The sequence below is a fragment of the Myiozetetes cayanensis genome, unplaced genomic scaffold (genome assembly GCF_022539395.1).
Source record: "Myiozetetes cayanensis isolate MyiCay16 unplaced genomic scaffold, myiCay2020 scf4, whole genome shotgun sequence".
NCBI lineage: Eukaryota > Metazoa > Chordata > Aves > Passeriformes > Tyrannidae > Myiozetetes > Myiozetetes cayanensis.
The window spans coordinates 23,233,867-23,257,740 of record NW_026087631.1 but is presented as its reverse complement, the minus strand read 5'-3'; the positions used below and the strand labels follow the sequence as shown (position 1 = coordinate 23,257,740).

Below are 23,874 nucleotides of genomic sequence, written 5' to 3'. Positions count from 1 at the left end.
CCTAGCTGTGAATTGGGAAAGCAATTTAAGTTGTATGCAGCAGCTGGAATCCTCTTGCTTTTATCTTTAAATAGTTTTTGGGGACTTTGAAATTAGGAACAAATTAGATGCAAGAGATTATGGAGGGGCTTTAACATCTTTATTATGTTTTATCTTCAGAAAAATGCACTTTTAGCATTCTTTTTGAATTTACAGTCTAACACTTGACATGCTCTCAAGTTGGGTGTTTTGATGGATATTTTATGAAAAAGCTTCTGATTTGCTGCATACAGTGTTTATCATTAGTGATATGCTACAAATGAAGAGCTGAATGCTCTTGATTTGAAGAAACAAGACTCCAAATTTATTTAACAATAGTAACTGTACAACAGGAACAAGAAGACAGTTCATGCCAGATTTTCATCTTGCTGTTTTTCCATGTGACACACAAGCATCCAGTGTGGCTTGAAAGCAGCTATAGAACCTTGTAAGACCAAACCATCCCTTCAGAGGTGGCATTCTTCTTGTGTCATCATAGTGATAGAAAATGACATAAATTGTGTCAAAATGGCCTACTAGAGCTTGATCATCCAAATCCGAGATGCAATAAATTGAAACAAAGAACTTATTTTCTCATTAATTGTTCATTTTTTTACACTTTAATGCATTTAAATTAACATTTTTAAAAAGTCATCTAACTTTTTGTGGAAGTCTTGTCAAATGAGAGCCTAAGTTCATTAATCAAAAGGTTAATACTTTATGATAGCATTTTTGCTGTAATGTGTTTTAAAATATAGCAAGCTTTCATGAGTAGATACCAGGGACCATTTACTTTTTCCTAATAATAGGAATACTTCAATTTTTTCAGTTAAAAGCTCTTTTAAAATGTTAATATCACCATGCTGTGTCAGTATAAAAGTAAAAGGCTGTACCATAAAAAGGTTAACCTTTATGAATCTGATGAAAGGAAGCATAAACAAATTAATGTTTGTTCATTGAAAAAGAGCACAATCTGCTTGGAACTTTTCATTTTTCTTAGATCCTGGACATCTCTGAAAAATAGAGGATCAAACCTGAATTTACTTGCATATGTCTCCACATCAATTTGTCTGGCATAAACAACCCAGTCAGAAGCATAATACTCAAATTTTGTCATTTAGTCTTCTCAGTTTATTAGTATTGTTTGCATTTGTGTATCTTTTGCTCTTTCTTACATGTTTGTTTATTCATCAGGAAGCTATGCCGTAAAATCCAGATTTTAATATTAAAGTGTTCCTAACCCTACAAAAGGATGTTCAGGAAAGAGAGTAGAGCGAGTGCCTGGTACTACTGAAGAGGCACCACATGACACTTGACAATGGTTGTGCATTTTTCTGGCATGGTGTGTCTGCACAGGAATTTCCAGAGAACGCAGGTGGGTGACAACCAGAAAGTGATCAGAAACCCCATTTCATATTTTGAAGAAGAGACAACTCAAACATGATCCTAAGATGTTATAGAATAGCAGGTCAGAAGCCTGATAGTAGAGACTAGTCAGGCTCTGATATGAACACACCTCTATGGTATGTCTTGGTCAGTTGTGCCTTCTTTTGAACCCTGACTTTTAGCATAGTTCCCTGAAGACTTTGCTGCTAAGGTCATGTTCTGTAGTTCTGGATGCTGTTTTTTGCAATACTGCCAGTTGGATCTGCTGTCCTGTGTGAATCACACTGAGAAGAAGTAATGAGAAAGAATAAGGGGAATGCATCCTAAACATCATCCTTGAAAACAAATATCTAAGCAGAATCAAAAATCAAGCCAGCTGCACATGTACAGGGAAGAATGTAACTGTTTGTAGTCACCTCTAATGTGGTCTGTCTTGCAGAACTGCTCAGCACCATGGACCATCATTCAAAGAAAATTCACTTTAAAAACCCTCAAAGCCAACCATCAGGCTCTAGTGAATTTCTTGTAGGAAAATAATCTCTCTGTGAAAAAAGGTAAGATCAGCCTCAATGTCGGCCTATACACTGAAACTAATTGGAATAGTGTCTGGTAGAAGTTACTATTTTGAAGTGTTGTTTCATATCGGAGTGATTTATTTATAAAGAGGAAAGATGTAAAGATAATTTGTCTGGTATATTTCAATTAAGGATTAATCTAGGAAAGAGCTATGCACTTACTTAGTGTTCCTAATTCTGAGTATTTGAGCCTGCTTCAGCTAAAGGACCAGAAAAGGTGATAGATAAAGCTGTATGGAAATCTGTGCAGGACCAAAATTCCAAATTCTGAGAATCTCCATGTTTGATACTTGCATCCAAATAAGTGCTTAGCTCAGAATTCTGAAACTTGGATGTCACAAGTGAAAACAAATGTCAATTTATTGGTATTTGTGGATAAAAATTTCATTATCAGCATTTATTTTTGCTTTCTAGTATTTGCAGATTAAGATTTCATTGCCTGTTACTGAAAACAAAATGGCATTGATACAACACAAAAATCTTTGTTAACAGAAACTAAAATATAAAGAGAAAATACACTTGTCTGAAGCCCCTTGTTAGGATGTTTTTTCTTCTCGCTCCTTCAAGTCCTCTGTTCTTTCTCAGGGATGTGTTTCTTCTTCTAACTCCCTCTTCCCTGGTCTTTCCTTTCAGATGATGCCAATAAAAGGAAACGGCAAGATTTCAAAACAAACAAACAAACTAGAGCCCATTGATTCCATTGTTGGTGCTTTCAATATTGGTTTACTTGCAGCAGAGCCATTTTTAGCTTACAAAGTTTTAAACAAAGTTTTCAAAGCAAAGGATATTCAAACAAACAAAGAATTGAGGGGTGTACTTTGTACACCTTATTTACTGCTTTTATTGAAAAGAGAAGTAAGGCTGACCTGGAAGCATAGTTCTGTGCAATGCTAGATCTGTTGTAGATCCAATACCAGGCCTGATTGTTTGTCCCTGGCGTTTATAAAGGGTGGGAGTGCTGTGTGGGCTGCATGCTGAGTTGTTAAAAAGTGTGTGTGGAGTGTCCCATGTCAATCACCAACAGCCTTCCAGCTGTTTGAGGACCATCACTGAAAAAATCCCATGGGAGCTCTGTCTCATACTCAAGTGTGACAAAAGGAAGCACAGGTCACTGGAGTGGTATGATAAAAATAATAAAAAAAAAATTTAATCAGGAAATTCTCAGGGATTAAAATATGGAGAACCATATATTGAGTCAGAGAGAACTGGAAGAAGTACCATCATTTTGGATCTGAGTGCAGTTTTGTTGAAGGACCCCCATGAAAATAACCATATGACTCAGTGAGCCCAAGTCTGAGTTCTCACTCTTACTTAGTTTTCTAGCTCAGTAATTAGCAACATATGCTCAGGTCTGCTGTAATTGAGAACTGATGACTTTTAAGGCAGCCCTTAAGATAATTGTTTCTGGGAGCCAGACTTCCCACAGAAACTGGGCGACAAAAGGACAATAGGAAATAAGTTATAGAGGCTGAAACAACATTATAGAATAAAAGATAAAAATAATCTTATACCTCTAATATCCTTTCCACCTGTTAATCCAGAGAGGAAAAACAATATGGGATCTATATTTTGAGGTTTAGATAAGAAAATAATGACAGTATTGAAAAACATACTACTTACCTCTCATGCTCATACATTAAGTTCTGTCTGATGCAAAATTTGGCAACTACCTTTGAAGGACTTCTTTGGTATTGGCCTTCGAAGGACTGCTTCTTGGTCTCTTTTCAGTGCAGATAAACTGGAGCTGGTACATAAGGATTATGCATATTGAAGTATTGATCAAAAATATATTCATAGATAAACCACTGTGGAGTAGTGCAAGGAGTGATTAAACGTATAAAACAGCTTATCAAACACAACAACCTAAATTCACTTTAGATGCACAGCATAGACTTTAGAGGAAAAAAGTACACTTGAAATTTTTAAAAGTAGAATTTTGGTGAATCATCCCAATGGATTGTTTCCTCCACTCATAACTGAAGTTTGTTCTGATTATTAATTTGTACTTTTCCATCTATATATTAAGTCATCCATTAATTTTCTCTGTAGTTATATACCAAGTATCTGAAAAGTAGTGTTCTGAGATAACCATTTGAGATCCCTCTTTAGTGAGAGGAGGGAAATCAGCACCTATTAGAGATAATTCATCCCATCCTACTATGATTCTGCATTAGGCTGGGTGGCAGTAGTTAGGTGGAATGCTTTCTACTTTGAAGCATCACTTTTATAAGCAAAATGCTTCTTGAGGTCTGTGTCTTTTACTAAGTAGTTCTCCTAATCTTCTGTCATTCTCTAGCATCTTCTTTGCCTTTTTGAGTTTGCTTACATTATTGCCAAATTATGATAACCATAACCCATACTACAGTATTGATGTAGTGACCAGGCTATGCCATTAGAAGGTATAGAGTGTTCTAGATCTGGTCTTTTTTTGGCTCTAATACTTCTGTGCTCTATTCCTGCTTTCAATCCTTTATTGGCTAAGTAGAAATTTTGATTCTTGTTTACCATTAAATGGGAGAATTTGGGAGTTTTGGGAGCCAACACTAACAATATCCGAGTGTTGCCTTTGTGTCTCTGTCGTGGCTCAGGATTTGCTTGTAATGGTGGTGACCAAAAAATACAAATTTGATATTAGTTAGACAAATGGCTGCACCTGGAATGTTTTATCGAGGATTGGACGTTGTTTCCCCATGCAGAGCACTGAATAGCTGTGAATGAAGATGAGCTGAATGTTCTGGTGCAGCTGAGGACTTGAATCTAAAATCTATCATAATCCAGTAATAAAACCTGCCAGTTTTGCTGCTCCCAGGAATACAACAACACAGTCCAAGCTGAGGCAGTGGCTGGAGCATTCTATCTCAACTACAGCAGCGTGGGGGTGATTGCTGGGCTTTGAAAAAATTTTGTCTCCTTCCATCCCACCCCTTTTTGTCTCCACAGCAGTAGAAAGGCAGCAGGAGTCAGGAGAGGGAGGAGAGTGCTGGACGCTGCGCAGAGCAGAGGGAGGAGTAGGAGAGGGGAATGCATAATGCGTGAGTGACAGAGGGTGTGCAGGCGGCTGGCGGAGTCCAAGAAGACGCGGATGTTCATGTCCCGGGGTCCAGGTAGGTTTGCTGTCTCTCTCTCTGAGGTGGTAGTCACTTAGGAAGCATTCTATACCAGCTGCAGAGATGTTCCCTGTGCAGCCCCAGGGTTCTGCCAGCAGCACCTGTTGCTGCAGGGACAGGGTTTAACAGCGACAGGCAGAGCGTGTTGCTCACCCGCGAGGGGCAGCTGGATGGTGAGAGTCTGATAAGGTTTCTGTTGTTCTAGCAGCTCCTCTTTCTGCTCTGCAGAGCCGGGCAGGTGGAGACAATAGTCTTTCCAATGGAAAATCCTGTTCTCAGGGGATGCTATCAGGATGCAACTCAGTCTGAAGTGCCTTAGCTGACAATTTTTGACTCTCAAAAAAGAACAGAACATTAATTGACTTTTTAAATTAGGTGAAAATAAACGAAGTGGAGAAGCTGCCTGTGCATTGTATATTGCAAAGGAGAGTGAGTTGAAAGAATGAATTTTCTCAAATCATTATCTACTAAGAAATGAGTTTTAAATGCTAATAGTTAAAATATGACATGTAAGTGTTACTGTTAGAAATACTGCTTTTGCTTTTTGCTTTTGATATGCTGTTTCTCTGTAAGGCATTGCATATTTTGCTCTTGCTAGCCCAGATAAAGTTAAGATCAATGTATAAGGAACTGCTTGCCAAACATCAGTCATTGTTTTTTAGTAAGTCTATAATCGCTTTATAGTGCAGATGTGAAATAACATGGGATTTAAAAAAATCTTACTTGTTATATAGAAGCTGAAGGGTTGGGTTTTTTTCTGGTAATACTTACACACAGCTTCTAGAATGAGTCTTTCAGTTAAGTACTAAGCATTTTGGGAATCTGCCGTGAAGGTAGTTTAATAACTGAAGGAAGAATGTGATATATTTAGTTTATCTGTTGCTTAAGCCTAAAACAAGCTTCTCCTACTAAATAGATTTAGTGTTTCCGCATGGAAAGACTCAAAAGAACCAGATTCATGAAGAAATAAAATAATTTGTGGCATAATAGGCTTAGAATTTAGATGACCTAGTACTTGATAATGTAAAAGCTTACACATTTCAGGAGTACACAGTTTTTAATTTGTTGTTATTACTGGTATTTTTGTTGTTACTGATTTATAAAACACAGTTTTGTGCTTTAGCAGCTTTCTATTACACTTTTGTGTTTTAATAGCTTTACATAATGAAATCTGTGGTGTTTACTAAATTTACATCTGAGCAAATTAATTAATATTGTTAATGGGAGCACTTGCTTATTAGCTTGTAAGTGTGATCTGTGTCCTGGTCACATGAATTGAAGGACAGAAATTATATTTACTTTTGTGAGGACTAGTGGTGGGCAGTTTATTTGTGCTGTCAACACTTTTAGGGTTGAAAAATAGCGCTGAATGAGTTTCAAATTGTTGGTGCTAGTGAATCAGACTGACCCTTGCACATTCAAAACTACTGTGCAATTCTTCCCTTAGAAATAGTTGTGAGCTTTATTTGAAAGAAATTTTCAGAATCAGATCTCAGTCATAAACTCTTATTGGAATCTCTACTACACATGGAATTTTGTTATTTAAGCTTATTGTCTTCCAGGGGCTTTTATTTGCTTTTGGAATTTAAAAAAAAAATAAAATTTTATACTTGCACATGTTTTAATTAACATGTAAATATGACAACTGAAATGTAACTACTGGAAAAGCTGTGAATGTATATACCTTTAGTGTTTAGCATGAAAGAAGAATACCACTATAGAGGTCTACAAGGATCTCATCCATGAGGTACAAACAATTTATAACACATTGTGAGAAAAATATTGATGATTCACAGATCACCTTTGACACTGTTACACAGCTACCATAGTTGTTCAGAACTGAGACACGGTAATGATGAGTTGATTATTAATTATCGAGTTTTGAAAAGTATGTAACAGTAGTCTATCACCTTAACAACTTTCATTTTAGAATGTTTCATTGAAAACTTTATGGAAAAGAATGTCCTTGCATCATACTTTGAAGAAAGGTAGAATTAAAATTTGGCTGAACTACATGTGGTGTTTTAGCCTAAGGTGTTTTTGGAAGCATTGAAACAGTAAAAGTGTGTGTCTGACTCTTGCTATTATTTGAGATAGGGTATCTCATGCAATGTAGCTGAATTTTATTTCTGAATAACTCCACTCCCTAATTTTTTTCTTTCTTGGCCAGTCTCTTCCAGGGTGTTCCTTGTATCTGGTCAATTTAATTGCTCACTAAGAAATACAAAAAAATGTAGGTAGGCAAGAGAAAATAAGAAGAGTATGCTGAAATTATTTGCTAATGGAGTATTAGGCCTTGACTTTCTAAAGATGTGATCACTTATATAGCTATTTTTACATGTGTAATCATCTTGATTGTTTTTAATCATTTGCAGAAGTTCTGCTTCTGTTTCAGTCTACAAGACCGGCCAATTTGGGTATAGTCACTGTTGTTTATAAGGGTAAATATAACACTTTTTTTCCTCGTTAGAAATAAACATACATTGTGTCTAAATACTTCTTTCAATGTGTATTAAGATGCTATATAGCATCTCAGTCATCAAACAGAACAGTCATCTTACAGAATTTCCAGCAACTGTAGGCATTTGCCATAGTTCTACAAATTAAATAATTTTGTCTAATAAGAACCACATTACTGTTTACTAGGAAAAAAACCTGATAGGATAAAATTTTGGATGTAATTTGTCTTGTTCCAAATGGATCCGCTATAACTTTTTTTTACTCAGAAAAAAATTATTAAATCACAAACAGCTTCACAAATTTCTGCAAAGTCTCACTTACTTAAGTTACTTTTTCAGTGAATAATCTCACTGGGAAATATCTGAAAATATACATGAAAACTTATGGCAGTTTACAGAAAGAATTTGCAGACTGTGAGTTCTGAATCATGCTTAAAATACGAAAAAATGTTTCATAGATTGGCTTATGAATATTTAATATAAAACTAGAATTGTTGAATTCCTTGTATTGAAGTAGTTTGTAAGTCCAAACCGAGGTTGCAATTAAGATAAGTATACCTGTACTTATTGAAACAGGCACATTTGACAGGCTAAATTACTCTGGCAAAATTAAACAACAGAGAAGATGCTTTTCATGTTCATCGCACCTTTTGTGCTTCTGGATTTTTTTAGGAGGACAGAATTTCCTCTAGAATATAATGGCAGTATATTTTTATACACCGAAAGATTTTTGTTTAGCTATCTAGTTTTGTGTCTTTTATAGACTTATTAATTAGAAAATATTTATGATTGTCATTTTCTGTGGGCAAAAGAAACTTCCTCGGTCGCTTATCCTGGACTGGTCCAATATGCTACTGCTCAAATAGCTTTGCTTCATTAGGGATTTAATATGGCCTTAATTCAGCCATCTGTTATGGGTTTGGCAGGCCAACAGATCTGAGGTATTGGTAAAAGCTTTAGAAATTTCCCACATTTTTAAAGGTTAGGAAAAGAACTACCTTTATGAATAGATTTTGAATAATTCTCAGCAAGACAATGATGCAGAAGTGGGGTAAAAAATGCATGTCATTCTGTGAAGCTCAGGGTCCCCTGTCTGCCTTTAGCTTTGCTGAAAGGCAATTAGCATTTCAACCAGCCAATTTGGTTACATGCGATGAAGTACTTGGGTTTGTAATTTGCTGCTTTTGGCTTGGTGCTGTTGAGAACTAGCTTTGTGTAATCCTCTCAAAGCACCTTTCTTTCCAGCATAGTTATTGTTGCTGGTCTTAAATAACTAATCAACAAAGAGATTTCCTTGTCTTGAACTGTAGGGTGCCTTAAAAGAATGAAAAGAAATACCCAGTTAATAAGGGAATGATTATAATTATTAAATAGTGATTATTAAATTGTGACATAGGTTAAAAGGTTTAGAAAGCCAGGGAAAGCACCGTATATGATAAAGGTGGAGTAAAAAGTCTTTGAACCAAAAAAAAATTTGCTTGGAGAGTTCTCTTCACTGCATAAATACGTTATCATGTGTTTTATTTAAAAACGGATTGACCAGATTTAAGAGATTAATTCACAGTGTAGCTTAGAGTGAGGGCCCCATGCTAATCATTTTCTCAAATTACACAAATATATTTTTACTTCTACAGAAAGAAGGGTAACTTTGTAAACCACAGATCTTTAAGTCAGCATCATTTGCTGCTGTCTAATGAAAAATAAATACATTTAACTGTAGAAAAGAACCTTGTTTTTATTTACATCTTAAATTTATGTATTTAATAATATGCTGTTTTGAACTCAAGAAATATCACTGATGCAATTATTCTAATAATTAGGCAACACATTAAAAATTCTGTTTGGTTCACATATGTATATTAACTTGTAAGAATCCACTGTGATTAGCAACAATTCTGTCACTGTACCTGAAACAATGCCATCCTGTTACTTCAGTTTACTGTTGCTTCAGTTTACTCTTCTGTACCCTACAAGTTTGGGGTTTTTTTTACAATAAAATAATGTGTGAAGCGCTACTGTGAAACAGATTGTTACATTTTTGGTTTTAAGTGTGAAAAAATAACTACTAAACTGCAGAACCCCATGAATTCTTGTTCTGATATAGACTATTCATTCAAGCCATGGTACTTCATTCAGAGCAAGTACTAGGTATTTGAAACTTGTGATAGTTTTGTCCCTGGCTTTCATGTTCTTGACCTATGTTAAGTAAGAGTGTTGAGGACATGCGAGAAAGCTCCAAAATTGAGATACAAATGGAAGTTATTGTGAAACGTCAGATCTATACTACAGTATAATAAATGGATGTTTCTCAGTGAAGCATGCAGACCTTCATCAGCTGGATTTCTGGTTCCGTGTGTTAAGAGCCTGATCCTGTGGCAGGCTCAGTCATGCAGTTAATGCTACAAGTATGAGCTGGGAGTACTAGGCATCTTAGTGGCTGGATCATTTGTGTTTCACTGAGTTTAGTTGTTGGAAGGTTTTTTTTGGTTTTTTTTTTTTTTGGTTGGTTGGTTGGTTGGTTCTTTTTTAATCCTGTTTTTGGTGCAGAAAACAGTTTGCGAGAGGGTATAAATACTTAGAGTGTCTGAAACCTTACTTGGTGCAAAATACCTGTGTGAAAAGCTGGCCTTGGTTCTGGAATACCCTGTAAAATAATTTCTGTTAGTGAAAGGTATCTGCTGTTTTCATTAGGGCTATATAGGTGGAAAATGATTTCCAGTGTGGATCTGAAAACAATGTTTATTTTTTGCTTAAACTTGTACTGTATGCTAAGTAGAACTATTCCAAAATAATATCTTGGGTTTTACACTATATAGTCAGACATGGATATGGATAGATTCTTGTCAATTGCATGAGATAAATTAGAAATTCTGCAGATGAAAACAGTGTTCTTTGACATTGGGCAAACTCAGATTCCTACTGGTACATTTCTTAACATTGTTAGTTAGCAGATTTCAGCCAAAGTTTGGTTACATCAGACTCTGATCTCTGTTCTAAATTTAAAGTAACCTTAATAGCTTCAAGTCATATCACTGGAGGTACTCTGGGTAAAAATAATCTGGATCTTATACCTAGTCAAAATTCTTTTCTGATTCTCTGTCTGAGCTGCAAATGATAAGGTAACTGCAAATGTTTGTAGAAGACTTGTGTTCTCTCTGCTTGCTGCTAGCAAACAGAAGTAGTGGATTCAACACTCCTTGAGAGTTTTGCTCTTTGTTTCCAGCTCAGAATTAGAGCAGGTGGTTACTTTAGAAAGCCTTTAACATTATCCGGCATAAGAGATAAAAATTGGTTCTCCAGTGATAATTATATGCTTTAGAACTTAAAATAAGGATATAGTTTAGATCCAGTCAAATTTTTCCAAGAAAGTGAAAAGTTACCAGAGAACTTACTACGCTTTTTACCTCTGAGTGACCTCTAATAACAGGATGAGATGATTTGAATTTCTAACCGGGCCTTGGTCTTGGCCTCAGCTTGCAGATTTACTGCATCTTTTCTTCTTTAGGATAAGATATCTGTGTTGAAGGGTGCATGCCTTTTTCAAGAGGGGATAGTTGAAAGAGCAAGAATTATCATGAACGATATTCAGGTTACAGTGAATTCACCACGCCCAGTGATATATATGGTACTAGGTAACAAGATTTAAAAAAAAAATCACAATTGTTAGAAAGCAAGGGATCTGGAGAATAATTGACTGATGTCAGTGTCATTAATCTCAAATGCTGATAAATCTTTTCAGCACCTGAGTAAGTACTAGAGTCCTGTTCTATCAATATAGCAGTAGTGATTAGGGAAGTAGGCAATTGAGACCAAAAACTTCAGGACAGTAAAGGGATCAAGGACATCAAGGGATTTTCAGCATCTAGTAGTCTGCATTTGTGCTTTGGTTAGCACTTTCCAATGTTAGTAATAAGAAAGGGAATCTTGTGCAGATACCTGGCATGCCTTTGAAGTAAAGAGAAAGTCAGGAAGTCCTAGAGAAGAATAGGAAGCAAAGGCATCCAGTGACGCAGGATAACACCCATGGAAATTGATGAGACAGACTCTGCAACTATTAGTATGGTCCAAGGGCACACACAAAGCAGTACTTGTGACTTAGTATAATTCTCATGGTTTATTTACCTTGAAGCAGATTGAAGGCAAAAAAGGGGTATAGGTGGATATTATTTTGAAACAGTCCTTACTAGAATGAGACACTTACTTATTCAACATCTAAACAAGAGCCTGAACTGAAGAAGGAACAACAACTGAGGAACTGACAGAGCAGGCTTGGATAATCCACTACTCATGTGCTGGGTTTTGTAAACCCAGCTGTTGTGTCCTCCTTTTCATATGTGTGAACTGTGGGAACTTTGAGGCAAGGAAAACCTCATAATTTCTCTCTTAATTTGGAATCTTGACAATATAGACAGGAGGAATTTAGTAAACCGAAGTTTTTATGATCCCTGCTGCTTTCCTACGTTATTCTCCAATACTGTTGTAAATGTCAATGGTTCTGAGAATGCCTAAAATAAAAATGCTGAAAATAGGCAGGGTTTTAATAAGTTTCTACAACAGGTGCAGCAATGGCAATGACCTTGTGAAACTACTTGCTCTGTGCTGTTCCTGTATACTACAGAGAATCTCCTCTTTACATATGAAAGAGCACATGTATCTGTCTCCCATTGTATTCAGCTGAAGATGCTGCTGGGCGCTGACATCTCTGCTGTGAATAGACTTCTCTCTGGCAACCATTGATAGCTGTAATGCTGAACTCAATGCAAAGTACCAGGAATGCCAGATTTTTAGTGTTCTACTTGGCTGGGTATTTGTAATCACTGGGAGTAGTTAGAGGACAGGCAGTGAAAAGTGCACTGGGCTTTACACTCACTCTGCTCCTCTGTGTCTGTATGTCTAGACATACACAGTGATTTGTTCAGTGATGGGTGGTGGTAATCCAGTTGTAGCTGCTTGGTAGGAGAGGTGCTGTTCCAGCAAACCTGCTCATTGCTTCTGTAAACAGTAGTGACAAATCTGAGGTAGAGGATACTTAATCCCTTGTCCCATCTTCTTTGTTAGTGATCTCCCCTTTATTTTGCCATTCTATATTTCCTATCTGGCATTTTACACTCCTTTAATTTCAGATTTTTAATCTGGAGCAACCCTTTCATTTCCCTTCTTGATCTTTCCATATTCCACTAGTCTATAGGTTCCCTCATCCTTCAATGAAGACAGCCTGGAGAGCTTTTTATTCTTAATTGTTTTGATTTACTAAGCACAGAAGCCAGTGTAAAGATCTGCAGAAAAGATCACTCATTCTTTATAAACTTTAAAATCCTCACCTGAAATTTGTTCCAGAAACTAGTTGGGAAAAGTAAGCAAATCCTGGTGATTCAGCAGTTACAGGGAATACCAGTTTCATAAGCCTACCTTGGCTCCAGCTGGCCAACAGATTGAAATGGTATTCCTCATATAAGTTGCAATAGTACTGTGGAAATTGCTGTGTGGAATCAGTATATGCTTTGTTGGGTTCTATGCTAGGATTCTGTGTTTCAGTGGGAAACACAAATATGCTTCAGAAAGTGCCATAAAACACAGACTAAATGAAAAAGTTAGGAATCATGACTCAGAATGCTGAGTTGGATTTTTTTAAATTTTTTTTTTTAATTATGTAGTTGAAGAATGGGACCATTAAAATGTCTAGTTTCTTATTTGGTAGGTACTTTCTCTTGGTTTTGATACCAGAAACTTTTATTATAAACCTCTTAAAAATATCCTCTAAACCTCAGTATGTAACATTGTTTTAAACTACCACTGTTACTACAAATCTTTATTTGAAATGGCTCAAGTCAGAACATGATAACACAGTAGTTATTCCATTGACTTGTACATACTCTGAAGATGTATGATATTCTGTTCCTTGTTGTTGTTATAAAAACTTTTCAATGACTTTGGCTCATTAATCTACTTTGACTAGAAAATCTTGATATCCTGGATGGAGAGAACTGAACTTAATAATGTTTAGCTGAAGCAGAGTACTTGATCACCAAATGCATGGTTTACCGAAATTTAGCAGTGAACAAAGATAAGGATTTCAGCTTAATTTAAAAAAAATTACACTTAAAGTCACCAGTGGTATAATGGGGTAATGGAGCTGGGGAAGAGTCCTCTTGGAATCCCTGATCTTGAAGACTTTTGCTGAACTTTATTCAATACAGTTAATTATGTTCTCATATAAATTTATGTAGGCGTTTAGGGAGCAAAGTGGGTTGATATTTAATAAAGTAAAATACTGGGACCTGTAATATCTTTTCAGCTATTTGAATAAATTTGTTTTATATTCTCTAAGTCTTCATTTAGGTTATTTTTGTTATATTACATCAATTTTAAAAAATAGTATCGATTTTCAAAGCTGAGTTCTTATAAACAGAGTAAAAACTACTTCTGGCAGGCTGTGCAAAGTAAATCTTAGTACAAATAACGTAACAAGGAGGAATACACACCAGCTAAATAATTGATGGTATGATTGTGAAACTTCTCTTGTTCCACAGCAGTAATCCTATAGTTTTAGAATGCTCTCTAGTAGAAGTAATAGAATTCAAGTAATTCTAAACTTTGTAATCTTGCCTTCAAGGATCATGTTTTCAGTATTACTTACTAGAAGCGTGTACCGTGGGAAGATATTTGTGAATTCTATGACAAGGTAACAGCTGAAGCTAAAAGGTCAACAAATTCTTCAGTTTAGTATGGATGATGTCTGCATCTGCAGACAGTGTAATTGTCCCAGAGTTTACAAAGGTTAGACAACTGTTCTCTTTCTGGCTTGAAGGTTTAGTTTTTTTCTTTTTTTTTCCAGAGCAATTCTGCATAAAAACAGAAAAAAATTACCTTGCAAATTAATACATTTGGAAATGCTGATAATTTTAAATCATAAATCCCAGGGGGTTAATGTATATATTTTTTTCTTTACTTCCCACTGTAAGCTTTTTCTGCACTAGAATTACTAAGTAGATAGATATGTGGGAATCAGGCATTGTTCCTGTCAGTCTGTTACACACTGAATTCTCAGTAAGAACCATGGATATCTTAAAGGACTGTGTTCGTGGTAATAAAAGTTTGTAGCAGTGTGAAGCTATGCAGCATAATTATTTTACTGTGTGACTTTTTTTTCAGAAATAATGAAACACTGTTCAAGTAGATGATAAAATGGATAGTTGTTTTCATAGAGAAATGTTTTTTCCTGATTTTTTGCACTTACTTTGATTACTTGCCTCTTCTATCTGTGAAGTTCAGGAGTTCTGGGTAAATTTATTATTACAAGTAGTTAAAATCAGCTAACTTTGTCAACCCACCAGTTCGTTGCTTGTAGGAATTCTAAAAGACATTGGTAGTTTTCTTGACTGTACTTCCAACTTATACTTAGTTAATACAACATATATGGAGATAATTTTTGCTCTTTTATTTCCCTAAAAACAGTTTATTTCAAGTCCTCACAGCATGAAATTTATCCTTGTCCAGACAGAATTTGTTGTAAAATGAATCAAAGTCTTGAAGTCTTTCTGAAGCTTTGTTGATTTTAGTGGTCTGAAGGTTATGTTATTCTCTGCTCAGTGCATGATTAAAGCTACCTGACATCAAACATAAAACATTCAAACTCTGTGCTGGACCTCAAGTGCATTCTGATTCAAATTTGACACTCATCTGACAAAAATACATTTCAGTGTATTAGTGACATTTGCTGATTCAGTGATGATTTATGACTAAATATTCATAACTGTCACTCATAAATAATAAGAACAAGTGCTTTGCAAACATGTCTCATCTTAAATGCTATTGGTATGCAAATTTTAATCTAATATGTTCTACACATTTTATACAACTGCCATTGACCAGATTTTTCTGGTAGTCATAGCCCTTGGAAGTATAATTTTAAGCAAAGTGACATTTTATTTGTATTTTTCATTACACAGATATTGTTTGTATATTTTGTGCAGAAATTTTAAAAAGTAATCTTATAAAATAGCGACCACAGATTAAAAGAAGCTTGATGAAGGAACTCATTCAGTTAGAGTTCCACACTGTAATGCATTTTGGTGTTTAGAGTACCACTTTGTTCCCTTGTTTTGTTTCAAAACTGCTTAGATCCTTATAACAGAAATCTGCTCCATCCAGTATCCATGTTCTCAGTTCTGTTCAGCACTGTACAACAGAAGCCTCTACAGAACAATGCCAGACCCTCTTAAAAGTGCATCTTTCACAGTATCAACACCTGATGACTTCACTGGGACTTAAAATTGTATTTTACATCATAAGACTAGACTCTGGTGTAAGAGAAATTAACTACATTTGTCTGAAGTTGTCATATCCTTACAGAAGAGAAAACTAGACATTGTGCAGAAACAAATGCAAATAGAGGTCTGGCCGTACGAAGGTTGCAATAGCGTTAAAATGTTCCACAGATCTTCTCTGTGACAGGAAAACAGGAAAGGATCATGGAATAAGAAAAGTGTGAAAAGCATCTCAAGTAAATATGCAAATGTGTAAGAACATTTCATGGTCCAGAAGATGATCTATGAGGTGATGACAAATTTTCAACCCTTCACCCTTCCCATCAATTTAGAGAGCAAGGAAAGTGGAAATAGAACTCTCAACCTTGAAGTTAGTTAGTTGTTGATTGAAAATGAAAACAGTTGTGCTAAGGTCATTGTTTTTTCTTAAAAGAAGTTAATTATTCCTCTACTTGAAAGAAGTTGATAAATACTGCCTAGAAAATCAGTAGATGAAAATTATGAAAATAGAATTAGAATTAGATATAGATGATAATGACGTTATCTGAGTTGATTATAGTGAAGACCTGTGTATGTTTTAATCTATTTTCTGAAACTCATAAGATAATCACAGAATTGTAAGAGTTGAGGGGAATCAACTGGATTGGTAAGGTCAACCATGAATGTTTTAAGAATGTTTTAGGTATTGTAGAGTAACAATTTACTTTTAATTTTTTTTTTTTTTTAAATAGGGATGCCCTCTGCTTCTTTACTAGTTTATTTGCTTTTAGCGTTACTCATCCATTTCACATCTGGAGAAACAGAAGTGAAGTTCAGTGGACAAACAGAATTTGTAGTCAATGAAACAAGTACAACTGTTATACGTCTTGTAATTGAGAGGACAGGGAAACCTGCTAACATCACAGCAATTGTGTCGGTAAGAAACTGTGGCAATTATATTCTCAGTGACTATTGATATCATTCTGAAGAGCTGTTTGGGAAGTGTGGACTCAGATGAAAAATGTGATGAAAAACTCAGATGTGAAAAGTAGTTACCAGTATGGCTAATGATAAGTGAAAACCACAAAAGTACCTTCCATACTTTGTTTCATCTTCCCTGAACTTCTAATTTCACTGATCTCTTTTTCGCAATGGTTCGTTCAAACCTTTAGTGCCTAAAAGGATGATCCAGGTGCGGCAGCCATGCTGGTTCAGTTGCTTTTCTACATTTAGTCTCAGTGTCCAACTGTGAACTTAATCTAGACCCTTTGCTGTTTTGACATGACTGCCTTTGTAATCTCTCCTCTAACCACCTCATGTACAGTATTATTATTATTACAGTATTATTTCTTCTGTTGACTAGATGAATTGATCTTAATCTTGTCAATTTTGGCAATCAAAGTGTTAATCTAAGTTGCATGCTTAGGCTCCTTCCAGTGCCAAAAGTGAGACTGGAAGGCAGAGGGCAGTTAAATCCTGAGGTAAATTAAATTCATGTAGAGTATTATGAGGTGTACAGATGTGTGCTTCCTGTACAGAAATAGCTTTTCCATTAAAAAACATGTTCATATGATGCATTATTGAGAAGATACCCAGTTGCAAGGAAAGAAGTCATATATGGTTCTGAATAAAGTGTGATTGTGTTATTGTTCCTCCCCACCCTGTTTACTCAGCATGAATAAGAGGGGTTATTATCTATAAACTTTCTGACCAGAAATTGAACTATATGACATCAGGGGAAATTGTGGGAGGAATTATGTGCAAGAAAGAGTATATGAAGTCTGTTCAAATGAGTCCAGAAGATATTGAGGAAAGCAGGAAGTGACAATTGGATTTTGTACTTATTGCAGATTGATGGAGAAGACACAGGAGATTTTTTTGACACATACGCAGCTGCATTTATACCCGATACAGAAACAAACCGAACAGTGTATATATCTGTCTGTGATGATGATCTTCCAGAGGCTGATGAGACATTCACATTTCACTTGACACTACCAGTAAGTCTCAGTCCTTCAATTATCTGTTACCCAGAAAACAGTGAGTAAACTGATATAAATGAATGGCATTTAGATTATATAGATTTCAGTGTAGTCCTACTGCTTGTGAGCAGTAACAGGTAAGAATCAAAATCTGAAATCCAACCAGGATGGTGCTTGCTGCCCCTTAGGTTTGCCATTCCTATAATTGTCTCTGTATGATGTTGCTGTGCTGTATAAACATAGCCTGACACTTGAGCAGCAGTGCATTCAGCTGTGGACATTTGAAGGTGCACAAGAGTGCAGAAAAGTTAGATTCCTGTTTTGCTGCATGGACTGTACCTGGAGGAGAGGGTGGAAGTAGCAGAAGAAAGAGGATAGCTTTCAGTCCTCCAGAAGCAGAGATTCAATAACACTTACCTAAAACCAAGCAATTTTATGAATACTTATCAATACATTTCTTCATATCGTTCTGTCTCACAGGATTTATGGGTGAGAAAGAAATGGGTTCATACTGACATTTTTTTAGCTAACAGATCATGATTTAAGTAAGATGTCAGTTCAGTAAAGATAAATTCTGTATTTCATTGCCAATTGTCGGAGGTGGAGCAATGGAGGCCTACAGAGAATGGAGAGAGATGCAGAGGGGCTGCGAAGAAACCTCAGAGAAAGAAATCTATCTAGAAGTGCTTTGACAGCTGCAGCTGCAGGAAGTGCCTGAGATCCAGCGATAAGACGCCGCTTCACAAACCCCTGCAGAACCCCCCCTATCTGTGCCCCTCACCATTCCTTCCCTTCCTTCCCTAACTCCCAAATCTCCCTATATGGCTGGACATATCCCTGCGGCCAATCCCTCCATTTTCTCTTATCTCTGACCCTCAGGATTCGGTGCCCCTGGCAAGAATCCCACCCTTGTTCGAGACCATTCCATGTTCCCCTCTATATAAACTGACATCTTGTTTTAATCAACGCCATTTTGTGGGTCACATACCTACCTGTGTATGTGCCCGTTTCCTATACAAAGTGTGCCCGAGGGTCTGTTCGCAGGGACCCCCAACCCGCGATAACCAATTACTACATATCTCAGGCTGTGTGCAGTGAATATGAAAATGCATGTTTTCCCTTCCTTCTTACTTTGATTTGTAAATGTAGCTCAATTTTACAATGCTGTAAAGACTTGCATCTTATAGTTGATATCCTAGTATATCCTTTAGATGATATCCCAGTATAGTAGCTTCAAAGTTTCAGTTTTATACAAATGTTAGGGATGAAAGAACAACTTTGGAATTCCTGACTAGGAATCTAGTGCTAGATGCTTCATACCTAGTTTCCTATTGCTGTGGTGTCATTAATAATTGTCAAACTATCTTTAATCATTTACAGAAGTTTGTTTCAAGCCCTTTATTCCTGATTATATAGAGTGTATTTCCTCAGTAAGTAGGAATTATTTTAGTACATTCTATTACTTTAAATAATTTTCATTGTAATATGTATAATAAGGGTACATTTTTTGTAGACTAATGTTTACACTTAAAAGTCAAATGAAAATATTTATTTTTCTCCATATTTAATATGTTATTTTGTTTTTACTTTTAGAAACCATCTGCAAGGATAAAGCTTGGCTCTCCCAAATCTGTCACTGTAACAATCTTATCAAATGACAATGCCTTTGGAATAATTTCTTTTAACATGGTATGGATTTTTATATGGTATATGTAAAAATCTTAGAAAACATAAAGGTGAAACTGTCAAATATGCTGGTTAGTTACTCACCTGAATCACTTGAAAACTGATTCTCTGTTACTTCTCTGAAAACATCTCTAGAGATAATTCATACATATGTATGTGATTAGTACATATATACAGCTTTAATATTTCTGTATACTTTCAGATGTTGAGATATTGCCTGAGATCCTCACACTTGGATATATATCTGAATATCTAAATATAAAACTTCTTAAAATTGTTCAGTCCCACTACCCCTCATCCATAAGTCAAGATCTAAATACAGTGTGGAAGAAGTGAGGAATGATACCATAGGAAAGAAAAAGCTGCAGCTTGGAAATACTCAGAATATATAATATACCTTTCCCCATGTTAAGTGACCAATTTTTTACTTAACTGGGAGAGCAGCATTATAGTATATACGTATCACGTAACACCTTCTGAGATAAGACAGTGGAGGATATTTTCAACAATACAGTTTGTGTTAGTAGAAACAGATTATGCTTTATTGCCAGCATTATGGCAATATAATTTGTAGAGGAGTTCCTGAAGAAAATCTGAAAAATTTTTAGCACCACAGTACTGAGCCACGGTGCTCTCTGAATTGCTGAAATTCTTTTAAAATTTTCAGCTACAACAGTTTGAGACAGAGTCCATTATCTGGTCATCTAATAAATGAATTTTTAATGTACGAAACCCATTTTAACAGGACTAGGAGCTCTTATAAATACTAGTACTCATATACCAGTGCTTAGTGTATATTAGCTATGTTAATTTACATGGAAAACCCAAACAGGAAAATCTACTTCTACATGCATAACATGATAATTTTTTATCTGAAATCTTTCAAGCTTTGTATTAGCTGAACTAATTGGTTGCTAGGAAATGTATGCCAATAGTGGACGGGTTTGCAGATTGGATTAACTTGTCTGTGGGAGTTTGGTATTTCTATGGTAACAGTTTCTTCCTTCTGCTGTGATATTTGATCTGTGTCTGATTGCCTGTCCCTTTTCTTCCTCGTTAGTCTGCCTTAATCACAGTGAATGAGCCCAGGGGCAGAAATGAATTTGTGCCTCTCACTCTAATTAGGGAGAGAGGAACCTACGGGACAGTCATTGTAACTTTTGAGGTGAGTTCATCAAAAACGATTCATACCTTTGTTAGATGAAACTGTGAGACCATAATCATAATTTGTATCAAAGCGTTTATTAAGGTGAAAGATGGACAAAATGCCTATGCCTACAATTGTTAATTCTGTTTCATAAAATGGATACTACCTTTCAAATGGAAAATATTGCAATTATCTGACTGCTTAATTTGAAGAAAAAATTAGGAGACATTAGAGAAAATTGAGTATTCTCTGTCATTTGGGAAGGTAGTTGAGGCAGCATTAGTTGGCATTGTAAAAAAGCAATGAGTATTAAGTGTGTAAGAAATTTCTTGTTAATTTCTTCAAAATTTATATGTATTTTCAAATAAATGCCTGAATCTTTAATACTTGTACCAAGTTCAAATATGTAAGTGTAGAGCTCAATATTTAGTGAAATTCCGTATCTGTAAGTGTGCAGTTTGAACTCCTAGAAACTTGAACCTTTCAAAATAATTGCTTAACTATTTAGGCCATGATTACTTCATTTGAATGGGATATAGTTATTGCCTTTATTGTGGGAGTGTTTGGTTTTTTGGGGGTGGGGATTTTTTTTAATCTAGCTCTGGTTCTATTACATTCTTTAAAATGCAAGTTATTTTTTTCATATGGAAAGTTCTGTATGGGTTGTCTGGTCTTATACGCCATCAAAGGTTTAATGTAGGTGCATCAAAATCTCAAAAGATTTGTACAAGACATTATTGCATATTAAATACAGTATGGATGGATAATGTACAGAATGAGATTCTCTCTGTAATTTATTGCAGATCTACTTATTTCAACATCCAATAAATTGTGCTATCTGCACAATTAATCAGGTTCATCTCAGAATGCAGTTTATATACATTTGTTGAAAAAAATTTACAAGGTGTACTATTTTTAGGTTTCATTATTAATTGTAATTTCCTTAGTATCACAAGTCAAGATAGAAAGGTCACAAAACCAGTAACAGCTATTATTCTGTCTTGGAACTGCTTAGGAAATTTGAATTAAATTAGTTAATAAATTAAATTAAAAGAAAATTTCTGTCCTTTCTGTTATTTTAAAAGAGTCAGTTAATGCATCAAGAGGTACCAAAGAGTCCTAATAGGCCTATATGGAAGTAATTGTCTTCCTCTTTTTCTACCAATACCTAATTTCTTCAGAGTGGTTAATCTGAGTTACTCTGAGTTACTCCATCTGCCAAAAAGAGAGATTTTCACAACTGAATGTGTGTGCCTGAGATCAGGAGGTGACTGAATAAATAGTCATTTGTTATGCGTGCCACAAACTGTATATTGATTATTGTGCCACATTTTTATGCGTGTTTTATGTATTTTTTATAATAAAAATCAATTATTTGCAGATAGAACATGGACCAAACTCAGCTGAAGAAGACCTAAGTCCAGCCAGAGGAAATATTACATTTACGCCTGGCAGATCAGTGTTGATTTATAATTTAACAGTGCTTGATGATCAGGTAAGAACAAGCTGACTGTTTTTGCTTTGGATATATGGAAAGTTAACTGGTGTTCAGGAGATACTTTGTATTAAGTTACAAAAATTTAAGCAGAGTTTAAACAGAGGTAGTAGTGCTTCTGCTTCATAAAGTGTTCTTTTGTCTCAATGGGCTGTTATTTAATAATTTTACTTTTTAATGCTGCCTCTGTAATTCCCATCAGTGAATATTTTTAGTTTCTGAACATACCCTGACTGCTCTGATTAGACCTGTTAGGGGCTACACAGTAAATGTGTAAATACCCAGGAAAGCATTATACTTTTTATTCAGATGGAATACTGAGGTCCTTGGATGGCCGAGGATGACGTTCTTGAACTAGATACAAGTTTTTGTATTAGATTTACCTTTCTATGTTTAACTTTTCTGTGTTTCTTTTCAAATGTTCTCTGTTTTTCCCTAATCATCTGCCTTGCAAATTCAGACTAGTTTTGCATAATGAACTCAGGTTATCATTTTGGTCTTTATTAGTTGTTTAGGCAAAAAGAACCTAATCATAACATTGCTTACATTTTGATTATGTCCTCAGTTATGCCTGTGTAGCTCCTCTACCTTCAGTGAACAGTGCATAAAAATGCAGTTTATTCTTTGGTAACTTGATTGCTCTCACTTCTGTGAAGAGCAGACATGTTATGTTTTCCGCTAAAGAAAGAATACAGCACACAAAATTTGGAGGGAAGGGATAGATTTAAAAAATTGTATGTCTTCTGTCTAGATATGTTTCCAGACGGAAACATAATTTAAAAAATACCAAAAGTAGATAACATTCCTAAAAGAAAAGGGAGTCTTGTGGAGAACATGAATACTAAGGGATAATTAAAAATTGCCAGGTTTTAGATTGGTCTTTGAGAAGAATTTGTGTATATGTTGTGAGCCTTTCTTGCTATTTCAAGTAAACTAAACATAGTCTTCTAGTTTTCCATTTGTGCTTTTCATTTTCTTACAGTTTTTTTTTCTTTTTAAAAAATTTATAATGAGTTTGAGAAGGAAATAGAGGCAACAAAATAAGTGAATGTGATACAGAACAACTTAATAAGGAAATTCACTAGAAAAATTGTGTAGGAAAAAATGCGAATTGTATAGGAAAAAAATTAACAACTTTAAAGCAATTTTTTACATATTTCTGTTAATTATAAAAACCAGTTTCCCATGACTATGCTATATTAAGAGACTGTGCCAGACTGGTACATGGAAACTTCTCTTTCAGATTTGAGTTAGTATTTTTGTAACTTATACACAGAAAGAATTTTTGTTTTACCTCCAAGAAGTGCTCTTAACGTTCTTTTCCTCAGAGTTTGATCTGTACAGCTGTGGCTAGTCCACTCACTGAAAGTCTTCCACAGCCACACACAGAAGGTTAAATCTGTGTAAAAATCCTTTATTAATGGTGATGATGGAATGCACAAGAATTCAGTGTTACTCTCAGAGCTTAATTTGAGCTGTTAGAATCAAAGTTAGGAAAAACAATGAGACAGCTTATTATTCTGAATTATGTAGCTCTTTTCCTACAGAAAGTAGGGGACTGCAGATCTGATCTCTACAGTATTATTGTATGTTTATTATTGTATGTATTTCCTTTTTAGTGAGGAATAATGGAAACTTTGTTAACAGAAAATTAAAGAGGCAAGACAGCACTGAAAATCCTTTAAGTTTTTGTCTTTGAAGTCTGACTGGGTTTTTTATTGGTCAGTCATGACGCCATTAAAAACTGTAGCATGTCCCACTTTTAAGAGATGC

General features: G+C 35.4%; 1 protein-coding gene across 1 annotated transcript in view; it reads left to right on the top strand.

Moving 5' to 3' along the window:
- ADGRV1 (adhesion G protein-coupled receptor V1) overlaps positions 1-23,874 on the top strand; it is a 259,448-nt gene that overhangs the window by 4,113 nt on the left and 231,461 nt on the right. Inside the window, exons 4-11 of the mRNA XM_050328544.1 lie at positions 1,213-1,393; positions 1,844-1,958; positions 4,920-5,083; positions 16,544-16,728; positions 17,642-17,791; positions 19,367-19,462; positions 20,520-20,624; positions 21,988-22,101. Of these exons, the coding sequence (XP_050184501.1) occupies positions 5,062-5,083; positions 16,544-16,728; positions 17,642-17,791; positions 19,367-19,462; positions 20,520-20,624; positions 21,988-22,101 (672 nt within the window). The 5' untranslated portion in view covers positions 1,213-1,393; positions 1,844-1,958; positions 4,920-5,061. The remainder of the gene's footprint in view (positions 1-1,212; positions 1,394-1,843; positions 1,959-4,919; positions 5,084-16,543; positions 16,729-17,641; positions 17,792-19,366; positions 19,463-20,519; positions 20,625-21,987; positions 22,102-23,874) is intronic.